The following is a 23,470-nucleotide window of genomic DNA, read 5'->3' as shown; positions in this document are numbered from 1 at the left end:
CATTGAATTACTAATTAAATCCAGTGTTTTGTGGATATACAATGTTGTATACTGACTGAAAACAAATCATAATACACAGCTCTTTCACTTAACAGACCTGAGAACGTTAAGACTTAAAATCTTCGGGTATCGGTGGTCTACACAATGTCTTGACTGCATTTCCCAACAGGAACATTCTTAAGACATGCCGTCTCAATCGCAGGTTGAGTATTTGCTATACTTGGTATTGTAAAACACATCACAAGCATGCACAAACCATAGAATTCATACAAAGCCAGGAATGGTTCATACAAAAAAATCAGTTATGGTTTACATGCACATTTAAAAGAGAAAGAAAAAAAAAGGAAACGAGAAAAATAAATAGCATTTATGCCTCTCTAGGTTAAATGAAATCTAAAAGCGCAAAATTATTTTCAAACCAACATTCAGCAATGCAAATGCCACACTTTCTACACACGCTCCTGAATTTCCACACATTTTTGGGGCACTTTAGAGTTATTTTTGCACATCTTTCAATCGAATGTTTATTCCGTACGCAAGTATGCATTTCTGCAGAGTTTGAAAATGGACTCTAGTCGGTAATCAAAAATAAGTTGAGATTATATCTTCTGAAATCATCTAAACGCTCTTACGCATCGACACAGGCATCCGTTGCTCGGAGTACAAATCTGACATCATCCATAATACGTAACCAGAAGCAAAACACACTAAGGCACACAGAGCAATGAACGGGTAAAACATGAAATAAAAGAGCTACATCCAGTGCCTGACAGTCAAATACACACTGATGGCAGATGCAACAGCTATAGAATTGTGGCTTTGCCTGTATGTCTGCGCTAAGTGCTGACTTCGAGTATAATTAACAGTAGATTGAGGCAGACTGCAGTGAAACATCTCAGCTGGGACACAGATGCACATTTCAAATGGAGAGGTAGTAAATCAGACATGGTGATGGAGAGGCGAACGTGTCGCACTAAAAACATGAGCTTTGGTTTTAGACAGACGTCCGACGTATGATAAACAGATGCAGGAAAACCGACACGGTGTTTGTCTAAAAAGGAACATGCAGAAAAAGCAATGTAAAATTCGATTGTTTATTATGCAGCTCACTCAGGCAAAAAAAACATTTTTTTAAATGAAACAGGTAAAATATTTACGTATCGAAGGCTTAACAAAATTAAGATCCTGCTAAGCATGATGAAGAAGCATGAGAAATCTACACTAATCGCAAGAAAAAAAAAAAAAAAAAAAAAAAAAAGGTGTATTCACTGGATCTAAAATTAAAGAGCATCTGATACTCAAAGAGTCAAAAATAAGATCCGATTCTTTCAATTCATGTGTGAGTCCAGATTTGAAAGTCTCTTGTTCTTTCAAGTATAATTCGCTCCTGTTCGCCATCCTTCCCCAACACCGGATGCCTCATCAGACATTTACAGACTCCATTAGCGAGGCTGTGATGAGTCTCAGTGGGTGCAGGCAACTGCCGCCCAGGACTCTAAAATCTACACGCCATGAGCCTTGATTCTACACGCCTGACCAGCCCTGGCAGCCTGGAGGGTTGTAGAGATGAGGTCTGACTGAGAGCCTTGTTGTGTTTGGACCAGCAGCAGTAGCAGCAGCAGTGTCTGGGGCAAGTGGGACAGCCGGAGGAGTAGTTGCAGAGTCCAGACGACAATAATGAAAGGGACAGGACTCGCATCAGCCACGTTACTTCTTTCTTGGGTGCTGTCTGCGTGTGTGTGGTGGTCGACGAGGCCCGGAGGGCTTAGAGCCCGTTCCGATAGAGAAGGTGGCTGGTGGAGCACCTAAAAGGATTAAAAGACAAACATTTAAAAAAATAAATAAATAAAAAAAATAAAGGTGGATAGAACCATTATATAGCCATTTTTAAAAACTAGTAGTGACTGAGTATTTTACCAAACGGTGAGGCGCCCATTGCTCCAAATCCTGGGGTTCCAGGACTGCCAAATGGCATTGGCATTCCTGCAGATGCCTGGCCAAATGTAGGAGTTGATGTTCCTAAAACAACACAAGCAGACAAAAAGAGTGTAAGATGGCTGCTAGTCCAAATCATTAAATAACTCATCCACTTACTGCTAACCAAGTCTAAACAGAAAACACTAACCACGTGCACACTGTGCTAGAATACTTTGGGCAAAACTATATGTTGAATTGTTAAGTAAAGTGTAGGGATGCACCAGCATTCTCCAGTTTTTGTCAGAAAGAGAAAATATAGAGTGCGCAGGTTTCACTCTTCCACTAGCTGTCGTCACTGCGCTGTGTGTTCCCTTTGTGTGCCGCTCATGCTTACCGGACAAGCAAAGTCTGCTCAAATAATGTGCCTGCAGAAAATTTCTATGAAGCATACTTGTTCCTGTTTGCAATAGCAGAACTATGCTGAAACATGGTGTAGTACAACTATACTGGGCAACTCGATAAAATGACGCTACCTTCTTGTGACACTATACTCTGCTCACATGCACCGACAGCTCTGTATGACACATTTGACATTAGGATACATTACTTGGATAATAAAAATTAAAAATATATAAAATAAATATCTAATTATATTACATAGAACTGAATAAAGTAATACATCTTATCTGTTCAACTTTGTTTTACTTTCAATAAAAGGTTTATTTTTTTTAAGGCTTGTATTTTTTAAATTCAGTATTATTAAAATGAAGAAGATTATTTTACATTATTTAATTTAAAAAAAAAAAAAAAAAAAGCATTTTCAGTTTTAGTTACAGTTTTTGGCATCCAGAATTTTCTGTTTTGGCCCAAAATTGTAATTTTGGTTACATTTCGTAACTTTGTAAATGTAATGTAATTCTAGAATAAAGCAATAAGCCCCAAGAAGCCGTGGTTTACAGTGAATTTATAACAACTATGGGCCGTTGTTAGGCACGACGCAAAGCTGTTATAAATTCACTGTAAACCACGGCTTAACAGTTGTGGTTGCAACAAAGTGGTTGCCAAGCAACACACAAAAGTAAACATGTTTGTAGAGTAATTTACAACAGCTTTGAATGTGGATCAACCAATCAGAATCGAGGACCGGAACTATCCGTTTTATAATGCATTATAATTATTCTTATAGAGAGAAAGGGGTCGGAAATCACAGATTGCCCTGAACACACACAAAGCTGTTGCCAACGATTGTATGTGATTTTTATTAATAAAATAGCCTAGATACTAGATCAGGGGTGGCATCACATTTTGATGTAATTAACTGTTTGTAGAGAGAGACACGCAAACACAGGTCATAGGTAACACACACACTTTTGTTTTTGTGTATTGTGGGGACTTTCCATGGACTTCTATAGATTTTATACTGACCAAACAATATTGTCTATCCCCTAATCCAACCCTAACCCTAAACCTACCCCTTACAGAAAACATGTTTGCATTGTTACACTTTCAGATAATCATCATTTACCATTTTTAATAATTTTTTAACATTGTGGGGTCAAAAAATTCAGGTTTTACTATCCTTGTGGGGACATTTGGTCCCCACAATGTAGCAAAAACAAGTACACACACACACACACACACACACACACACACGTGTCATCTCTCTCTCTCTATAATTAATTTAAATAAATGCTAGAATTCATTCAAATAAAGGTGATCTCACAGCACTATGTCATCTGAAGCGGGCTGAATGCTAGAGCCTAATGAGCCGTAACTGATGAAAATAACAGCCATTTTTACCCATTTTACCCAATTTAACATTGTGCCTATCAGGGTGATAAGAATAGAGCAAGAACTGCAGTAAAAAGCAGTTCATGCAACGTACTTCGATTCTAGAACATAACCTGTGGTCAGACACAAATCAGGAGCACAAAAGGGAAGTTGCTGCTATTTTTGAACACAATTTAGTGTACATGTTTTTGCATGCTTGACAAAATCTGGTAATACAGGTAACTCCTAGGTGGAGCATCTGTGGGAGGAAAAGGCGTAAACGCTACCCAATAATCAGGATCAAAGAGAACTGGCACAGGAACTGCAGCTGTTACTGGTTTTGTCTGGTCTTGTCATGATGTATTAAAACACAAAATAGCCAGATATAAATAACTACGTTACTTTATTACAAAAAAAAAAAAAAAAAAAAAAAAAAAAAAAAAAAAAAAAAAAAAAGATTATGTTCTTTACTAATATACTTTCATCAGTTTTTACTGTGTCGTGTATGGATGTTGCTGCATAAAACTTAAGTCTGTATATTCTGATGCCTCATAAATTCAAGACAAAGAGGCAAAAAAATGCCCCTACACAATTAAGTTCCTATCATAGTTTTGCAAAATATTCACTTTTCAAATTGCCTGAAAAGGTTTTTTGCGATATATGGGGTTGTTTTGCAAAATTGACGCATTTCCATTAGGTAAATTTTCAATTCAGAATTTCAAGGGTAACGGAAATGCAGCGTAGTGGTTACAACAGGAGTTTTTGCATAACTTGTGCTAGACTTGGGTAATGTCATGGACCAACATGTTTTGTCTATGAAGCCAGAATGTGATGTGCCCAAAACGAAACAAAAACATTGTATAAAGTTTTCTATGTTGATATTAAAAATCATTATTATAGTATAAAGAGAAATAATCTACAATAATTTTGTCATAATATTGCAGCCCTATGAGCTCCTGTTTTTTTACATACATTAATTTTGATACAATTTTAAACAATCTTTTGTTATTGATAACGGTTTAAAATATTGATTAAAGTAATTACACAAATCTAAGTATTTTACATTAAAGACAACATATGGTTTTTATAATAAGCTGACAATAAAAATTGCTCTCACAAATGTAAAAAACACCTGTGCAAATCGATTCCAGGGGGCAAATACTGCCCCTTAATGGAAAAGTTAATATCCGACTGTGATATATCCACCTTATTTTTGCCGTGAGACCGGGTGCAGCCATTTGTAAATTTAATTAGTCTGGTCTCATTCGCGCCCAGCTATTTTTATCTGTACAAAACAGCTTGTTTTGCTGCTTGATATTGCAAATGGGTGTGTCTTACCATATTATTTTAATATATTATCTTAATTATGAAAACAATGGTTTGTAGTCCTGTAATCTGTTTTGCCGTTTACTGCACTTCAACATTCTTCTCTATGGCGGATTATGAACCGGAAGTCTAACACATTATCAGAAAACAACTTACTTCTGCATTGAAAAATAAGGTGGACAAACCAATATTGGCTATTTTTTTTTTTTGATGGTCAATGCTGATGTGTGAGACACACATACATACATCACTGGCCACTACAAACTTTCAATGTCAAATACGACCTCCTGACCTTTCTCAATAAAAAAGACTTACCAAAAGCAGGCTTGTTATCAGCGTTGTTGGCTCCAAAGGAAAACCCTGGTGTTTGAGCTGCAGGCGTAGGGGTTCCAAACGGCATTGCTGAGAGTGACGCCCCAAAGTTAAACCCTCCAGATGCAGGAGGTGCCGGAGTACTCGGAGCAGGGTTCTGAGTGGCTGATGATGCCCCTCCAAAGGTGAATGTAGGAGCCGGGGCAGGGAGAGGAGCCACAGTCTGTGTGGAGGCCCCAAAGACAGGAGCTGCAGAAGGGGTGGTGGTGTTTCCGAAAGAGAAGCCAGCTCCACCAAACGTGGGCTGACTGTTAGTCCCAAACGCAGGTGCTGCTGTGGTGGCAGCGGTGGCAGCAGCAGCAGCAGCAGCTCCAAACACGAATGGTGGCGCGCCACTACTTCCACCGCCGGCCCCAAATGTGAAAGGCTTTGGAGCAGCAGGGGTCTGCTGGGATGCTGGGAAAGTTGATGCAGTGAAAGTTGAGCTCCCGAAAGTGGTTTGCGTTGTGGGAGTCTCAGAGGATGTCGTGGTACTGTTGGTCATGCCGAACCCACCAAACGGAGTGGGCGTCGAGTTCTGGTTTGCCGACAGCTGGCCAAAAGTGAACGTGTTTTGGGCCTTTGGGACAGGGGCAGGGGCAGGGGCAGGTGCAGGTGCAGGTTTTGCTGCCCCGAACTGAAAAGCAGAAGTGGTGCCGCTAGCATTAGCAGTGTTGGTGTTCAGCGTAGGGGCAGCCGTCGTGGTCGATTTGCCTCCAAACTGGAACGTGGTGTTTGTGGCAGGAGCGGATGAGGTGGTTGCACTCCAGTTTCCGAACAGAGACTGAGAAGGAGTTTGCGTGGTTGGGGCGGCAGATGATGCCGACACCTTCGCTGGCTGGGTACTGGTTAATCCACCAAATAACATCCCACTGTTTTGTGAAACTGGTGCAGCAGGAGTTGATGTCGTCGGTGTGGTGGTTTGCCCGAAGGCACTAATGCCACTTCCTGTGCCAAATAAAGGCTTGAAATTGGCCTGGGTGGGTTTGACCTCTGCTGTGGAGGCAGGCGTGGTGCTGGCTGCACCGAAAATGGGCTTAAACCCAGATGTCAGGGGGTTGCTAATGCTATTGACTGATGTGACTGTGGCTGTAGGTGCAGCGACTGTAGATTTAGGAGGCTCAGATGCAGGAGTGGCCACAGGTTTAATCAAACTGAACATGCTGCTGCTTCCACCCAGGGATGATGTGCCTGATGAGGATTGAAGAGGTTGGGCCAGGATCTGAGCAAACGCAGAGGGCATAGAGGTGGCTGGCTTGGAAGCAGGTGTTGATATGGAGGATGGGATAGAGAATGAGGGCTGCAGAGCGGTAGGGCCTGACTCAGATTTGACAACTCCGCTGTTCAGGTTTGTGGCGGCAGCTGCAGGTGTAGAAAGACTGGGCACAGACACTGCTGGAGCTGTATAGAGCGACAGACATACAAGGTCATGTTAAAGTGCATGATCAAATGTACAATTTAATGCATTTATTAATTTATATTTAAGAAAACACAAAGGGAACCCTGGATTATGAGGGGCGCCATTACTTAGATTATGTGAAATGTTTACACTCTGTGAGCTCTCTGGCACTACCTGTCGCTGTTTTTAATGCAACAACTCAGAAAATGAAATACTGATACGATGACCACAGCTACTGAAAGAGCATACAGGTAACAAGCGTAGGCTTACACCAAATGCTGTGCCATCAATTTTTCCCCACAAGAAGTCTAAACGTCCCCAGATATTGAGTGAAAACGTCGCTGAGATACTCCTTCAGTGGCTGCAGCGTCATGACAAGCATCTGCATGTTTACATCCTGCCAGGATGGCATCTAGCATTTCTTGTCTTTGCCGTTTGTAAGTTCTTTCAGTAGCTGTGCTCTACTAAAATCCTCAAAGGCATCAGGGCTAATGTGGAGACGTGGGTCTTTAAGAAATTTTATTCGTCCACAAGCATCTTCCCATTCTTTTCTCTTCTTCTTATCGCTAGGAAAGCAGTGAAGACTTACATCGCTTCTCTTGTTGTGCTTCAACTAAAAATTACAACTAAAAGCTGCACAATATGGTATCAGCATTTTCCAAGTTGTATATTCTGAGTTGTGCTGCGGTAAAAATAGCAACACGGAGAGCAAGTAGCTCAACGAGTGCAGCCATCTGATGTCATTGAAATGATGGCACCCACCCACAAAATATGCATAAAACGATGTGGAAAAAATAACATAAATCTTTCATGGGTTTTCTACTACATATTTCAATAAAAAACATTTACATTACATTAAGCTATACAAGTCCTAATACACGTGGGATTCCCTTTAAGCAAAGAGGCATTAAAAACTTTCCACTCAACAAACAATCCTGACCAAAAAAAAAAAAAAAAAAATCTCCCCAAATCTTTTTTTTTACAAACCTGCAGTGGTAGCACCCATTAGAGTGGGAGCATTGAGTGGATTATTCTTCATGTTTTTCAGAGACTCCAGCAGAGGGTTTGAGATGCTTGAAGATGGAGCAGATGGAGCAGATGGAGCAGATGGAGCTGGGGCAGCTGGGGTGGTAGTGATGGAGGGGGCTGAGGTGAAAGTCAGGGGTGCAGTACTAGCTGCACTGGGCGCAGTGATGGTGAGGTCGATAGTTGGAGCAGGAGTTGTAGTAGTGGCTGGTGTGGTCTCAGGCACTGGTTTGGAGAGAGAAATCAGAGAGGGCGCAGCGCTCACGGCAGGTACAGTCCCAGATGTAGAGGCTGGAGGTGGCTGAGAGAACAGGGATAGAGAAGGAGCTGGAGCTGGAGCTGGAGCTGGGGCGGGTTCAGGAGCTGGAGGAGGGATCTCTGGCTCTGAAAAAAAAAATAAAATAAAGGCGTATTATAGAATTAGCTGCAAGCATTTCATTATATAGCCAATCCAGGTGAGAGTGAGGAGAACATACCAGGCTCCTCCAGAACCTTCTGTATCTGGGTGAGAGCTGCTTTCTTCTCCATATCTAGATCTTTCACTGTGATCGTATAGCCAAGTTCAGGAGGTGGTGGCTGCAGACACAAAGTTACAGTGATGAACGTCCACTATGCAAATGTGTTGTGAAATGTCTATCAATAGCAGCTCTGTTACTTACCAAAGAAATCTGATCTCCTCTGTTTGTAGTGACCAGCTGGATTTTACGCTTACGTTTGCCACTGCCGCCTCCAGAGTCAGACGTCGATGTTGCAACAGGTGCCTCAGATTTTGGAGTAAGTTTAGCTGGTACAGACAAACACTTAAAATTAAATTTCTGTAGCATTCCTGGCACAAAACATATACCACTAATCACATGTACATAATATGTAGCATATTATACTACATAAAGTTGCACTAAATTAGTTGAACAATTTAACAAACAAGCTAATACATGTTTTCTTACTTGTAGCAGGTACAGGATCAGTTGCCACCTTATCCAGCTTCACAAAGGATGTAGAACTTGGTGAGGTAGCGTCTTCCTCCCTATATGCACAACATAAAACTATTTTAACTCAACCTGCTTTTTAACAGTGACAGGAAAGACTAAAAAAACAGCCTCGGTGAACAAGAATTCTTTCTGACACCAAATAATGGTAGTAAACATCTTCAGATGGTCACCTTGCTTTCTTGGCAGCTCGCTCTGGAGTCTGACACCGAGATCCTCCTGGGCTTGTGAAAGGAGAAAGACTGAGACTGGATGCTGCTCTTCTCTGAAAATACAAAATTTAATGAAAGTTAATGAATACAAAATACAACAGCACAAAAAAAAAAAAAAAAAAAAAAATAGGGGTAAGCAATAATCAATATGCTGACTAACTACTAATTTTAATAATTTCTCATTGCATTTCCTCAGTTTTTATAGATTTTTTTATAGATTTGCAAATCTATAAACCATATGTGAAAAGGGTAAAATGAAATACCTGTTGATAACCCTGTGAAGAGCTGTAGGAACTGCGAATGGGATTTCGGACAGACCCAGGTACCCCACTGGGAATAGGAGCACCACTTACAGAGCTGATGGAGGAGGTGCGAGACCGCTTCATAATGGACTCTTCGTTGAAAGAGGAGTTCATCCCTCTCTTTAGATTGCCAGGTCTAAGGAGAAGAGGACAGAGAATCAGAGATAATGTGATGAAACGCCAAGTTTAACAGATGTAGAAGCAGATATTGCAGTAGGAGGTGTACGGTTGCCTACTTTGGCACAAGCTGAGATGGAGCTCCATTTGCAAGAAGTGGCTCAAATGCTGACTGAGAACTTCCACTGCTGTCATGTCGCCTGATGAGAACAAAACAATTATTCAGTAAAAAAAAAAAAAAAAAAAAAAAAAAAAAAAAAAAAAAAAAAAAAAACCTTCTACACTACCAGTCAAAAGTTTTTGGACAGTAAGATTTTTAATGTTTTTTTTTTTTAAAGTCTCTTCTGCTCAACAAGCCTGCATTCATTTAATCCAAAATACAGCAAAAGTAGTAATATTGTGAAATATTCTGACTGTTTAAAATACCTGCTTTACATTTGAAAATATTTTAGTGTAATTTATTCCTGTGATCTAAACTAGATTTTCAGCTGATTTGCTGTTCAAGAAACATCTATTATTATTATTATTATTAGTATTAATATTTATTTAAACAGTTAAGTACACTTTTCTTCAGGATTCTTTGATGAACAAAGATCAACATTTCTCTGATATAATCTTTTCTAGCATTATACACTATACCGTTCAAACACTTGAAGTCGCTTTTTATTTTGTGGGGGAAAGAAATGATAGAAATTAATACTTTAATTTAGCAAGGATACTTTAAATTGATCAGAAGTGATAAAAAGCCATTTATAATGTTACAAAAGATTTCCATTTCAGATAAATGCTGTTCTTCTGAACCTTTTTATTCAAAGAAACCAGAAAAAAAAAAAAAAAAAAAAAAAAATCTACTCATCTTTTTTCCCCCCAACATAATAATAATAATAATAATAATAGTTTTTTGAGCAGCGTATCAGAATATTACAATGATTTCTAAAGGATGTGCCTGGAGTAACGATACTAAATATTCAGCTTTTAAAATCACAAGAACAAATTACATTTTAAAATATTCAAATAGAAAAAAAGCTATTTTACATGATAAAAACATTTCAAAACTTTACTGTTTTCGCTGTGCTTCAAATAAATGCAGGTTTTGTGTCACTTTCTTGTTGTTCACTTTCTGTGCATCACATACCTTCTTTTGCTCTTCTGCCCTGAGGAAGCACTCCTGTCCTCCTCATCAACATCCCTCTTCCTGCTCTCTCTGAGCACGCTCAGAACAGCCTCTCTGGAGCAGGGGTCTGCCTGAGCTCCAATACCTGGGGATTTGATGGCTCCAGGGGAGTTCAGGTGATTGAAGCTAGAAACAATTTAGCATTTACATATTAGCAATGCACTCCAATTTAATCTTGCAGCTATAGACAAGGTTTTAAGAGAGAAATAATCCGAATAGGATTTAATTAGACTACAGGCAGAAACATTGCATTTCATCCACTCTACAGAATCTGAAGTGACTCACAATGATGATCGAGTAGGGTCTGGTCTGGCGATCTTCACTGTGACCGGACTGTGGACAGTAGGTGAATTGCGTTGGGTAAGGACATTCTTCTTACGGATTCCATCCCATTTTGCAGGTGGCATCACTCCAATGGGGGATGTCCCTGTCTGCTGAAGGGGGTAATGTCTTTGGGGGGTGATGGTGAAACGACTTGCAGTGCCCACAGTGTCCCTGATGGCATTAAAACATCAACAGGTCAGTGCTTCAAAAGATCATTATCAAAAGCTTAAAGGGATAGAACACTCAATAATGATAAATTCTTCATTAATTACTCACATTAATGTCTTTCCAAACCCATAAGACCTTTGATCGTCTTCAGCACACATATTGGAATAGTTACTTGCTTTTTTTGCACACAAGAATTCTCGTAGCTTCATACAATTACAGTTGACCCACTTATGCCACATTGACTATTTTATTGATGTACTTACTTCCTTTATGGGCCTTGAACGTGGTAGTACCATTGCAGTCTATGGAGGGTCTAAAAGCTCTTGGATTTCATCAAAAATATCTTAATTTGTGCTCTGAAGATGAACAAAAGACTTACAGGTTTGGAACGACAAGAGGGCGAGTAATAAATGAAAGAATTTTCATTTTTGGGTGAACTATGCCTCTAAACACCCTAATAAAAAAAAACAAAAAACATTTAAATAATAAAACCTTGCCTTACTAATGATTCAGTTTTTTTTGCGCTCACCATTTATTTGATGAAATATTAAGCAAATGAAGTAAAATAGTAATATTGTAAAACAGTATGTAAACATGCTGATTTAGTGCGGAAAAATATTATTAGCAATGTTGAAAACAGTTAACCTGTTCAGTAATATTTTTTTTCACAACTAATTTTACTTAAAAAAAAAAAAAAAAAAAAAAAAAAAAAAAAAAAAAAAAAAAAAAAGAAACAATTAATTAAACTAATGCTTTTAAAATGGGATGCAGTAAAACATTTATGTTTAAAGGAAATCTATTTCAAATACATACTACTCTTATAACCTTTCTATACATAAAAAACCCTGTTAATATTTTTGGCTATTGCTACAAATATACCTGTGCTACTTATGACTGGTTTTGGGGTCAGGGGTCACATATTAAAATGGTTTCTAACAGCTGCTGAAAATTCAGCTTTGCGTCACAGAAATAAACTAGTTTTAAATATATTAAAACAGAAAAAGGTTATTTTTAACTGTAACAATATTGATGAATTTTTATTAACTAAATGCAGCCTTGGTGAGCATAAGATAAAAATCCATAAAAGAGAAAGCCATAAAGAAATTGTGTTTCTCCTAAATCAGTCAATCATATACTTTTAAAACAACATGAAACAAGCTTGCCCAAAAAAACTCGAGCTGAGAAGTAAACCGTACAGCATGGTGACAAATTCCAAAGTAAATAAAATGGGTTAAGGGTTACAATAGGATTATAAACACAGATATTAAATTCCTGACTTCAGTAATAATGTATATAAATATTGTGGAAAAAGTCATCACTAGACTATAAAAATGAATCTATTGTGCTTCCAATTCCAAGTACTAGCAGAGATATGAACATTCGCGATGCAAAGCTGTCAAAATGCAGTTTGATGTTTAAGTGGAAATCTTTATGCAACCCTACACGTGTAGTGTCAGGCGTCCAAACTGGTGTAGGAGGAGCAGTGCGCCTGACCAGCTCCAGGAACTCCCACATTTTCAAATCATGGAGGGAAAACTGGGACAACGTAGATGTTAGAACAGCCGATAAAGCCAAACGTGTACAAACACGACTCTACCTGTGTTGTATTAGCGCGTAAACGGTAGAATATCTGATGCGTTTCTATTAATAGACGTGACCTTAGACAGACCGTTACAATACAAAGCATTTTGTGTTTACCCGAATGACAGTCTTCTGTTAGGGGTGTGTACAGCATGATTAGGTCGGGCGAGTCTCTCCCGGAGCTGATCTCTGGGGTGCATGAAAGCCCCCGAGCCTCCAGCGGGCCTCACCGCTGCGGAGGGGCTTTCTTCAGCCTTGGCGAGGTAACTTCCCATGAGTATATCCCGAGGGCTGAACACCGAGTCGCTGAGCGTGTGGTCTCTTCTATAATACGAGGCCGCAAAGTGTCTATCGCTGGGTGACGCGAAGGAATTTCTAGCATCACTTTTACGTATCCTGTTTCTGCCGGCGGCCGGGGCTCCGCTCAAAGTCCTGCCCGGTAACCAGCGCAGCAGAGCCGACGGGACGCTCAGTCCACGGCGAGGATTGAGGCCTAGTCTCTCGAAGAGCTGCAACTCCTCCGCTTTGTGAAAATAAACGACACAAGACACGACACAGATAAAAAGTATGTACAAATAAGCTGGTATGTAGCTCAACACGAGTAAAAGGACAAATAAAGACAACACCGCAGCGGAGAAAACGACTAGCCGCCGTTTATCTTCAGGAGACATGGCGGCACCGCGCCGCCGAGGGAAGATATCCCATAATTCCTCGCGTCCGCGCGCGTTGTTTACGTCTCGAGGATGTTAGTGACCGCACGCGTGCCTATTAGATCGATTACAGTGGTTTACCGCCCACTAGCGTTATAATATAAAGCAACACTAACATTTATGCGTGCATGTATTTATACAATCAAAAGTTTGGAATAAGTAGGATTTTTGTTTTTTAAACAAGTCTTTTATGCTCATCAAGGCTGCGTTTATTTGATTAAAAATACAGAAAAAAATTAAATAGCGTTTTTTTTTTAATATACTAAAATATAATTTATTCCTGTGATCAAAGCTGAATTTTTCAGCATCTTTACTCTAGTCTTCAGTGTCACATGATCCTTCAGAAATCATTATAACAATTATGCTGATTTATTATCAATGTTGAAAAACAGCTGTGCTGCTTAATATTTTTTTGGAAGCTGTGATAGTTTGTTCAGGTTTCTCTGATGAATAAAATGTTAAAAAGAACAGAATTTGTTTAAAATAGAAATCTTTTGTAGCAATATACACTACCGTTTGGGGTCAGTACATTTTTTCTTTCTTTGTTTGAAAGAAATTAATACTTTTATTCAGCAAGAATGTGTTAAATTGATCAAAGGTGATAGTAAAGACTTAGAAAAGATTTCTATTTTGAACAAATGCTGTTCTTTTTAATGTTTTAATCATCAAAGAATCCTGAAAAAAAGTATCACAGGTTCCAAAAAATATTAAGCAGCACAACTGTTTCCAGTACTGATAATAAATAAACATATTAGAATGATTTCTGAAGGATCATATGACACTGAAGACTGGAGTAATGACTGATGAAAATTCATCTTTGCATTACATAAATAAATTATATTTTAAAGTATATTAAAATAGAAAACTTTTATATTAAATTGCAATAATATTACAGAATATTCCTCTGTATTTTTGATCAAATAAATGGATTTTTATTAAAAACATTAAAAATCTTACTGATCCCAAACGTTTGAACGGTATATATATATATCTTCTGACATGTGAATTGAATATATATATATATATATATATATATATATATATATATATATATATATATATATATATATATATATATATATATATATATATATAGATGGAATAAAAGAACTAAGGACAAAGGACTAAATGACTTTTTTTTTTAAATATATTTATAAATATAAATAAAACATTTCTTTTAAATAATACTAAAATATTTACTAGAAACATTACTGTTACTTTTTTCAAAAACTATACAGAGAGATCTTCCAATACACTTGCATTAGATCTGTACATACCCTCTTCTGACATGTGAATTGCTGAATAAAAGCATTTTACTGTATTTTATTATTATTATTTTTATTTTTTTATTTTTTTTTGTGAAACGCATGGCATTAAAACAGAAAGTGTGATTTCCTTTCCTTCTTTTGGAGGCTGTAATTCAATGACAACTAGATGGCGCAAACCGATCAAAATACATGTAGGCCTACAACACAAGGCTACATTGTACGTTTACAGTTGTTCATTTCGAGGACAATGAGGAATACAACAAGCGATATATCTTAAGAAGGCAATAACACGTGTTCTAGCAATACAGCATTTTAAAAATAATCCAGAATAGTACAATCTTAAAGAAGTATTGCTATAAGAAATGTGAAAGTATAGGGAAAGAAATGTTGACACAACATAAACGCATTGGGTCATAAAACACAACAGTATGACTGTAGACTACATTTACAAATACAATTAAATATATAAACGAATGTCCTCAGACATTCACTGTTTCATGAATTAGGCTTGTTGAATGGCACTTCAGGTTGTTTATGCTCAGATTTATTCCAGATAGGCCTATGTGAATGAGTTAGCACTTTAGCTAACCACAGTGTGTCTGGCACATTGTCTTCACCCCAAAATGTTTTATTTTTGGGTGTGCACCATAGTATGGAGTGTCATATTTATATCATTGTCTATAAATGTTAGTTATTAGCTTGTATCTACTTTTTGAAAGGGTAGTAACATTAACTTTTCCCCTTCAGACAATGTCAATGCCTAATGAATGTTTATCTTTAACATCAGCACTGAGATTCCTAGACAACTTATACATGTGTATTATAGTAATAAACCCTTTAGAATCTATACACTCCGAATGTGTTCCAAAATCCTCATTAGATTCTCTCAGACGGCTTGGAAAAAGATGCACCTGGCAGTGTCTTAATTTATAGAGGCCTTTTTTGATGCTTGGCACCTTGTTGCCGCGGCGGATTAAAAAGTGCATGGGTAACGTCTGCACCGCAGGTGGCCTGTTGTTGATATCAGCTTAGCATTTGGATAAGCAGCATAGCGGTAACCCAGCTGCTCCAACATTTTAAAAGGGCAGGTGTGTTACTCAAAGCCTAAAATGCTCATTTCCATTCGGCATGCTTCAGCCGTTTGTTTCGGACACTGCGCGTGTGGCTGTTTGCCAGGAGGAGGGTCTGAATCTATTGCTTTGAGCGCTTTCATCACGCATGTAAACACACACACAGATTGGCTAGGGTTCATTCAGGCACCCCCTCAATGCTCTTCATTGGCCTTACTCTGTTATGAGCTCAGTGCAGATGGTGCAGACCTTCTGCTGGTCTAATGGTTTTAACCTGGCCGGGCTCAGATTAATGGCCCAGCTTGAACCAGGAAGTACAGCGGCCAATTACATCCTGAAAAACATTCCCCTTCTGCAAATCTGCATTAGACGCACAAACCTCTCTCCTTTAATCTTATTGTGAGGTGGTATTTAATCAAATACGCTCATCCTCTTCATCCTCCATTGTTCATACCGGATTCAGTTTGATGGTCAAAGAGCTTTTTACTATTTTGAGGGGAATCTAGTCAGCAAAAGAGTGAGAGGGAGCAAAGGAAACAGTCTTTCGTTTTTCTCATATAGCTAATTTCCTGCATGAGACCAGTTTTGGTTTTGTTACTGCCATCAAGCTTCTTCCCAGTCCCCCTCCCAAACCATCTGCTGCAGTGAGGGCAGCATAATTACCCCAAACAAGCCCCTTCCCCCCGGACCACAGCCTATGGGTTTCCTGATTAGATGTACCCCACCTCATATGACCCTATGTTACCCTGCTTGCCTCAGACAAGGAAACTCAAATGTTATTTGAGTTAGACAGCAATACAGCATTTTCAGTGCTAAGTTATAGTTTTAATAAGCAGCAAGCACAAATATTATTTTACCTGACCTTCTATAGTGGACTTGCTCAAACTTATGTATAACATGATACATTGCCTCATGCGTATTAGCACATAATAAAAAAAAACCTGTATATAATAAAGGTTTATTATCTATTATTAAATATATTTATGATAATTATATATATATATATATATATATATAACTTATAATTTATTTATAATTTATTTGGGACCCCTGTATGTATGGGTTCCTATACACATTTCTTATGTTGACATGTATGTTATGTCTTTATGTATAACATGAAATAATAATTACATTTTTGGTTTTTAAATCGCATAAAAGAAGGTGCTCAAATATTTTTTTCATCTTAAATAACATTATTAAAATATGTAAAATAATATAATATAAAATAATATTATATTTATATATATATATATATATATATATATATATATATTTAAATATAGCATATTATTTTATAATATATATATATATATATATTATAAATAATACATTATCTCTCTCTCTCTCTCTCTCTCTCTCTATAAGGGCTGTCAGTCGATTAAACTTTTTAATCAAATTAATTACATGATGTTTTGATGGATTAATATAATTAATTGCAAAATAAATTTGACTGTAAAAATACCCACAAAAGATGATTTAAAGCTATTTTTGTGTTAAATGAGAAAGTATCAAGTAGACATTACAAATTGTAGCTTTAGAAAGAAATATTTTATTCAACAACAAAAAAAATTATTACACATAAACATTTAGGCTGCAACGACCTAACGCAAGCTATGGAACATATATATATTTTTAATTTTTGTTCATACAGTGAAAGTCATTGGTAACCAAAACAGCTTTGTTACCAACAGTCTTCAAAATACTTTTTTTTATGTTCCACAAAAGAAAGGTTTGCAACGACCTAACGCAAGCTATGGAACATATATATATTTTTAATTTTTGTTCATACAGTGAAAGTCATTGGTAACCAAAACAGCTTTGTTACCAACAGTCTTCAAAATACTTTTTTTTATGTTCCACAAAAGAAAGGTTTGAAACGACATGAGGGTGAGTATATGATGACAGAATTTCTATTTTTTTGGTGAACTATCCCTTTAATGTTTTTATTATTATTTATTAGTTTTATTATTATTATTATTATAATGAAATGATTCTCTAAATAAGAAACTTAATCTGTCAGCAGGTGGCGGAAAATGTCTTTATGAGTCATCCATTCATTTGATTCCTTCAAACAGCTGATTCATTCAGGAATGAAGTAATTCATTATGAATGGGATTTTGAATAATTTCACACAATTCGTTCAAAATGCGGATTCATTTATAAACTAAACACCGCTGTATTGCTCGGAGATGCGCAAAAATTCTGCTATGGGTTCAAAGGTAATATCTGCAAAACTGAGCAAAAACACATAATATAGTGTTTAAAAAATAACACAATATCAACTTCTTCATATATATATATGAGACAAAACACATACAGGGGCATTTTTTGCACCAATATTTTGAATTTTAGGGCATAACAGCATTATAGTTACAGGTCTGGGGATTAAAAATATTTTAATCGCGTTATTTTTCATAACTAATTAATTAAGTTAACGTGTATATACAGGGGTTGGACAATGAAACTGAAACACTGGCCAATATAGTGTTGGAGGTTTCATGGCTATATTTATGCAGCCTGGTGGCCAGTCTTTACTGATCGCACATTCCACCAATAAGAGCAGAGTGTGAAGGTTGACTATGTGCACCCAATAGCTCAAACATTGTACCCTGAAGGTGGTGCCATGTATTAGGATGATAATGCACCAATACACACAGCAAGACTGGTGACAAGAGTGATTTGATGAACATGAAAGTAAAGTTAAACATCTCCCATGGCCTGCACAGTCACCAGATCTGAATATTATTGAGCCACTTTGGGGTGTTTTGGAGGAGCGAGTCAGGAAATGTTTTCATACACCAACATCACATAGTGACCTGGCCACTGTTCTGCGAAAGGAATGGCTCAAAATCCTTCTGGCTACTGTGCAGGACTTGTATTTGTCATTCCCAAGATGAAATAATGCTGTATTGGCTGCAAAAGGAGGCCAAACGGCATACTAATTGTGGTCTAAACCCAGGTGTTTCAGTTTCACTGTCCAACCCCTGTATATATATATATATATATATATATATTAATATTTATATTAATAATATAAATAATTGTGAATATATATTCATAATGAGAGCTGTTTACTTCATTCCTGAATGAATCAGCTGTTTGAACGAATCAAATGAATGGATGACTCATAAAGACATTTACCGCCACCTGCTGACAGATTAAGTTTCTTATTTAGAGTATCATTTCATGTATATATTTACAAGTCAAGTTAAATACAACTCAAAAAATGTATTTAGAACCCTGTATTTATGGGATGCTATACACATTTATTTTGTTGCTAAACAAATGACAAACATGTCAAATTTGTAAAATGAAATAGTTTGTACTGTTTAAAAGAGAGTGTTCATCAATCATACTACTCACTGTTTTGACCAAATGTTAAGATAAATAGAACTTCCATTCCATTTAAATTCCACATAGCTTATTATTTATTGCGTAACAGTTGTTTTTGTTAGTTTCCATAAACAGTAAGTGGGATTCACAGGCAAATTCACTGGTGATTTCTTTATCTACAGCAGAGAGGCTTGATTGCAGCAGGAAACATTGAGTTGTGTTTGTACACAGGTCGGATATAATCCAAATCCAAGAAATCACACACATACACATGTGTTGGTTGTGCAAAGGCTCGTTGGAAAAGACTGAGATGAGGGCAGTGGGTAAATAAACCTGTATAATCTGAAACCAGTGCAGAGATTACAGTATCTCTAATCCAAAGACTCTTATTGGAAACATTTTCTCATATACATCAGAGTTAGAGTGTTATTTTTGAACATTTAAAATGCATGACTGTATGATTTGTATGTATAAATCTTTTTTTAGTGCAACTTCATGCGACATATAATGTTATTTAATCTTAGGGTATTGCTCTATGTTGGCTTTGGTGGTTTGCTTTGGGTTTGAATGTATATTTGCACTACAGAAGAGCTGTGTCTCTGTCTCTCTCCCCATCTCTCTCTCTCTCCCTCTATCACATAGACACTCACTCACTCTGTCCGGGATGAATATCGCATTTATTTTTAGCCACAGTGGGTTTGGCCAGCAAGAAGCTTAGTATACATCATGTGGCTGAGGCAGGCAGCTTTGAGGAGAGGTCGAGAGAAGCAGAAAGAAAGACCTCCACCCTAGACCACAATTAGCTACTGCTTTAAATGTACCCCACACCAAATTTCTCAGTACCACATTTTATAAAAATACCACATTCCCATGACTCTTTATTCTTCATGGTAGCACTTGTTTTACTGCCTTCAGCTACTTATCCTATCACAGTGAGTCTGGTTTTATAATTATAACAGAAGGTTCAAATGCTCACTGAAGGGAAAACGATGCATGAAGAGCCAGGGGTGTAAACTTTTGAAAGGAATGAGGATGTGTATGTGTTTTCTTATTTTGCCTAATTATCACATTTTTTCATTTAGTACTGCACTTCAGATGCTACGAAGATACTTACATGTTCCCCGGAAGACAAAATAAGTTAAATATAATAAGTTAAATAAGTTTTCACCCCCTGGCTCTTAATGCATCGTGTTTCCTTCTGAAGCATCAGTGAGCGTTTGAACCTTCTGTAATAGTTGCATATTAGTCCCTCAGTTTTCCTCAGTGTAAAAAGATGGATCTCAAAATCATACAGTCATTGGCAGAAAGGGTTCAAATACACAAAAATGCTGAAAAACCAAAGAATCTGTGGCACCTGGAGGATTTTTTTGAAGAACAGCAGGCAGTTTAACTGTTCAGGACTAACAAGGGACTCATGAATAACTATACCTAAACAAGAAAAAACACAGCTGTGGATCATTCAGGTAACAACACAGTATTAAGAATCAAGTGTATGTAAACTTTTATATCATTTATTCAACTATCATTTTCTCTTGTGGACTATATGTAAACGTGAAATATTTTATTCAGGTCAGTACTAGATAAAAAATAACACGCATTTTGTATGATCCCTCTTATTTTGGTAAAATAGTTAACATTTTGCAGATTCTGCAAGGTGTATGTAAACTTTTGACTTCAACTGTAGCCTATATATATATATATATATATATATATATATATATGAAAACCAGTTCCTGCCACAAAATAAGGAAAAGGTAATTGCGACTTTTTATCTCACAATTTTGACTTTGTTTGTAATTCTTTTTTTGTAATTTGTAATTCTGACTTTTTTTCTCAGAACTGTGAGACATAAACTCGCAATTGTGAGTTATAAAGTCGAGTTCTGAGGGGTAAAAAAACTGATATGTTCTCAGAATTGTGAGTTTATATCTAACAATTCTGACTTAATAACACAGTTGCGTGTTATAAAGTCAGAATTGCAAGACACAAACTCGCAGTTCTGAGAAAAAGGACTCATTTGTGAGTTTAAATCTCAGTTTTTTTCTTGCAACTGCGAGTTTATATCACAGTTCTGAGGAAAAAAATCTGAATTGCGAGTTTATATCATGCAATTCTAAGAAAAAAGTCAGATTTGTGTGAAAAAAAATGCAATTACTTTGTACTTTTTTTTATTCAGTGGCGGAAATGGGTCTCCACAGGTTTTTTTGTTATGCAGTGTTCTGAGAAAATTGCTTAATGTCTGAATAAAAACCATTGGATAAATCTGCTTAAGTCTTTGTTAATATCAGCTTTTTGTGTCTTTTTAATAGAAAGCAGTCTCCGTCAGTAATGTGAAGCTGTTAAGTGCTGTAAAAGATGTTACAGGGTGTTAATTCCCATCGAGAGCCTGAATAAAACAATAGATTCATAGTATTTGTGCTGCCTGGGGGGGGAAAAACACAATGTTTGTCACTCACATGGCTGCTCCTAGTATCATGGTTATGAGAGGCTGCCCACCATCTGCTGCTGTAAACAATGTTTCCTGGCTCTGCCACCCTCTCTCTCACACTCTCACTGCATGCAGAGACAGCATACAAGGGTCAGCACAGACAGGCCTTTGGGAATACTTCAACTCTGCTCTCAAGATTCATATCCTAAATAACTACACACTGTAAAAAGTTTTCACCAGTTTCAACTTAAAAACTTATGTTCAGCAGCTGCCTTAAAATATTCAGTTAAATCAGCTTAAAACTACAAGTCATTTTAAGTCATTACAATAAAATAAAAATGACGTACTTTTAAGTCAGTTTAACTTGTGAGTTAAAATGACTTGTACTTTTAAGTTGATTTAACTTAAGGCAGCTACTAAACTTAAGTTTTTAAGTTGAAACTACTGAAAACTTTTTACAATGCAGAAACCCATGATTTACTTAAAGACAGGGTAGGTGATTAGGTTCAAAAAAGATTTTTGTTGTACTGGGTTAAAAAGTCTCGTCACATTCCGATAGCAATCAATAAGTTATGTGGTTGAAATGTATTTATATCATCTGTGGAAGGTGTAGGAGCATAAAATGTTTGACAAATCAGATTATTTGGTCTGCACATTACGATAGGTTGTCCTACCAAAAATATGTATAGAAGCCCTATTAGTGACTGAAATGTCAAAGCTGGTCTGTGAACAACGCTCGAGAGCTCTCACACTACACATCATATACTCAAGCAGTGAAATATACACTGCGGAACAAAGAGGAAACTGACAACACGCCAACAGACAAGACAGAGCAGGTTACTTCTGATATGAAACAAGGTCTTAGCTTTAAAATGTTGTAATTTTTAAAGAAATTCAAACAATAAATTCCATTTTGTCTTTTCTTTTTTACTTAAAACAGGAAAAAACATGAATGAACATCAGAATGTATTTTATTTTAACTGCAGAAAGACGTCAATACGCACAATTTTTCAAATGTAAAATCACCGAAGTTAATCTACTCTCCTGTCTGATTTGTTTGTCGGACAGAATTGCGGATTTGGCGTTATGAGTGGTCAGATCGCCTGTCAATCAGTCTGCAAGTTGAAGCAAAACCCTTTTTTCCCCCGGAACGTAACTGGGCTAGTTTTGGCTATGACTGGGCTAATTCTGAGTACCAATTAGGCTTGTTTTGCACAGATCTGGCAACCCTGGATGCTGCATAATGTTGTTGCATCTTGAAACTCATTGATTTTGCCAACCCTAAAACACAACATACCGCACTACCGAATTTTGCTATAAGTTTGACTGCAACATATAATTCATTACTGTTAATAGTGTTCATTGTCTGTTTGATTACAGATTTGATTACATTAACTGATTTTTACCATACATCTCTGCCATATATACATCAACCTGACATAGTTACCACTAGTAAGCTACTACTAAATATATTGTAGAAACTGAACTGAACTGAATTGAATTTGATTTTTATAAGTAACGACATATAGACTGCTCAAAGATGGCAGATGCATCAACATATCTGGAGCGGTTTAAAATGTATGCCTATCTTTAAGTCATGTAAAAATATGAATGAAAAATTAGCAATTACTGGGGTTCAAGCGCTTAAGGCATTTAAGCATATAAGAAAAAAGACATCACATATTATTTAGCAAGGCTGTACCCACCTAAATCAATGATTAAAAAAGCAATTTGGCAAATCCAGTTAATTTTCCTTGTTTTCTTTTTCCAGATTTGAGCGGAAAACCTAGGACTAGTTTGCAAAAGTAGGTTTTTTACATCTCAATCATTTAACAATTTGATTGACAGCAGTGGTTTTAGAGGCAAAGTTGTTCAGAATGAGGAGTTCTATCATATGATAGGAATATAGTGTGTATGTGTGAAAAAACGCACAATGTACAGTCATTAACGTCCTTGAAAAATGCCAAAGGTATAGCCATTTTTTATGTTTTTTCTCTCTTATAGCACC

At 37.0% G+C, this 23,470-nt stretch overlaps 1 protein-coding gene across 1 annotated transcript; it reads right to left on the bottom strand.

Annotated features, from left to right (window-relative positions):
- Positions 1-1,241: 1,241 nt before the first annotated feature.
- Positions 1,242-13,380, bottom strand: pom121 (POM121 transmembrane nucleoporin). The gene is made up of 13 exons (XM_051120780.1): positions 12,771-13,380; positions 10,866-11,075; positions 10,542-10,706; positions 9,526-9,606; positions 9,251-9,425; positions 8,949-9,040; positions 8,734-8,813; positions 8,449-8,573; positions 8,266-8,365; positions 7,751-8,173; positions 5,329-6,765; positions 1,918-2,019; positions 1,242-1,805 (listed from the first exon to the last, which is right to left on the bottom strand). The coding sequence occupies exons 1-13, from the start codon at positions 13,322-13,324 to the stop codon at positions 1,708-1,710; spliced, it is 3,642 nt and encodes a 1,213-aa protein (XP_050976737.1). The 5' UTR covers positions 13,325-13,380; the 3' UTR covers positions 1,242-1,707.
- Between the last annotated feature and the right edge of the window lie 10,090 nt (positions 13,381-23,470).

The sequence above is a fragment of the Labeo rohita genome, chromosome 10, assembly GCF_022985175.1.
Source record: "Labeo rohita strain BAU-BD-2019 chromosome 10, IGBB_LRoh.1.0, whole genome shotgun sequence".
Classification (NCBI taxonomy): Eukaryota; Metazoa; Chordata; class Actinopteri; order Cypriniformes; family Cyprinidae; genus Labeo; species Labeo rohita.
The sequence above is the reverse complement of the archived record's forward strand: the minus strand, read 5'-3'. Positions and strand labels throughout refer to the sequence as shown.

Coding starts and splice junctions, on each gene's coding strand:
- pom121 (XM_051120780.1), bottom strand. CDS start 13,324: ATGTCTCCTGAAGATAAACGGCGGCTAGTCGTTTTCTCCGCTGCGGTG. Junction 9,607..10,541: donor GGGCAGAAGAGCAAAAGAAG/GTATGTGATGCA, acceptor TGTTCTCATCAG/GCGACATGACAGCAGTGGAA. Junction 6,766..7,750: donor AATGGGTGCTACCACTGCAG/GTTTGTAAAAAA, acceptor CGCTCTATACAG/CTCCAGCAGTGTCTGTGCCC.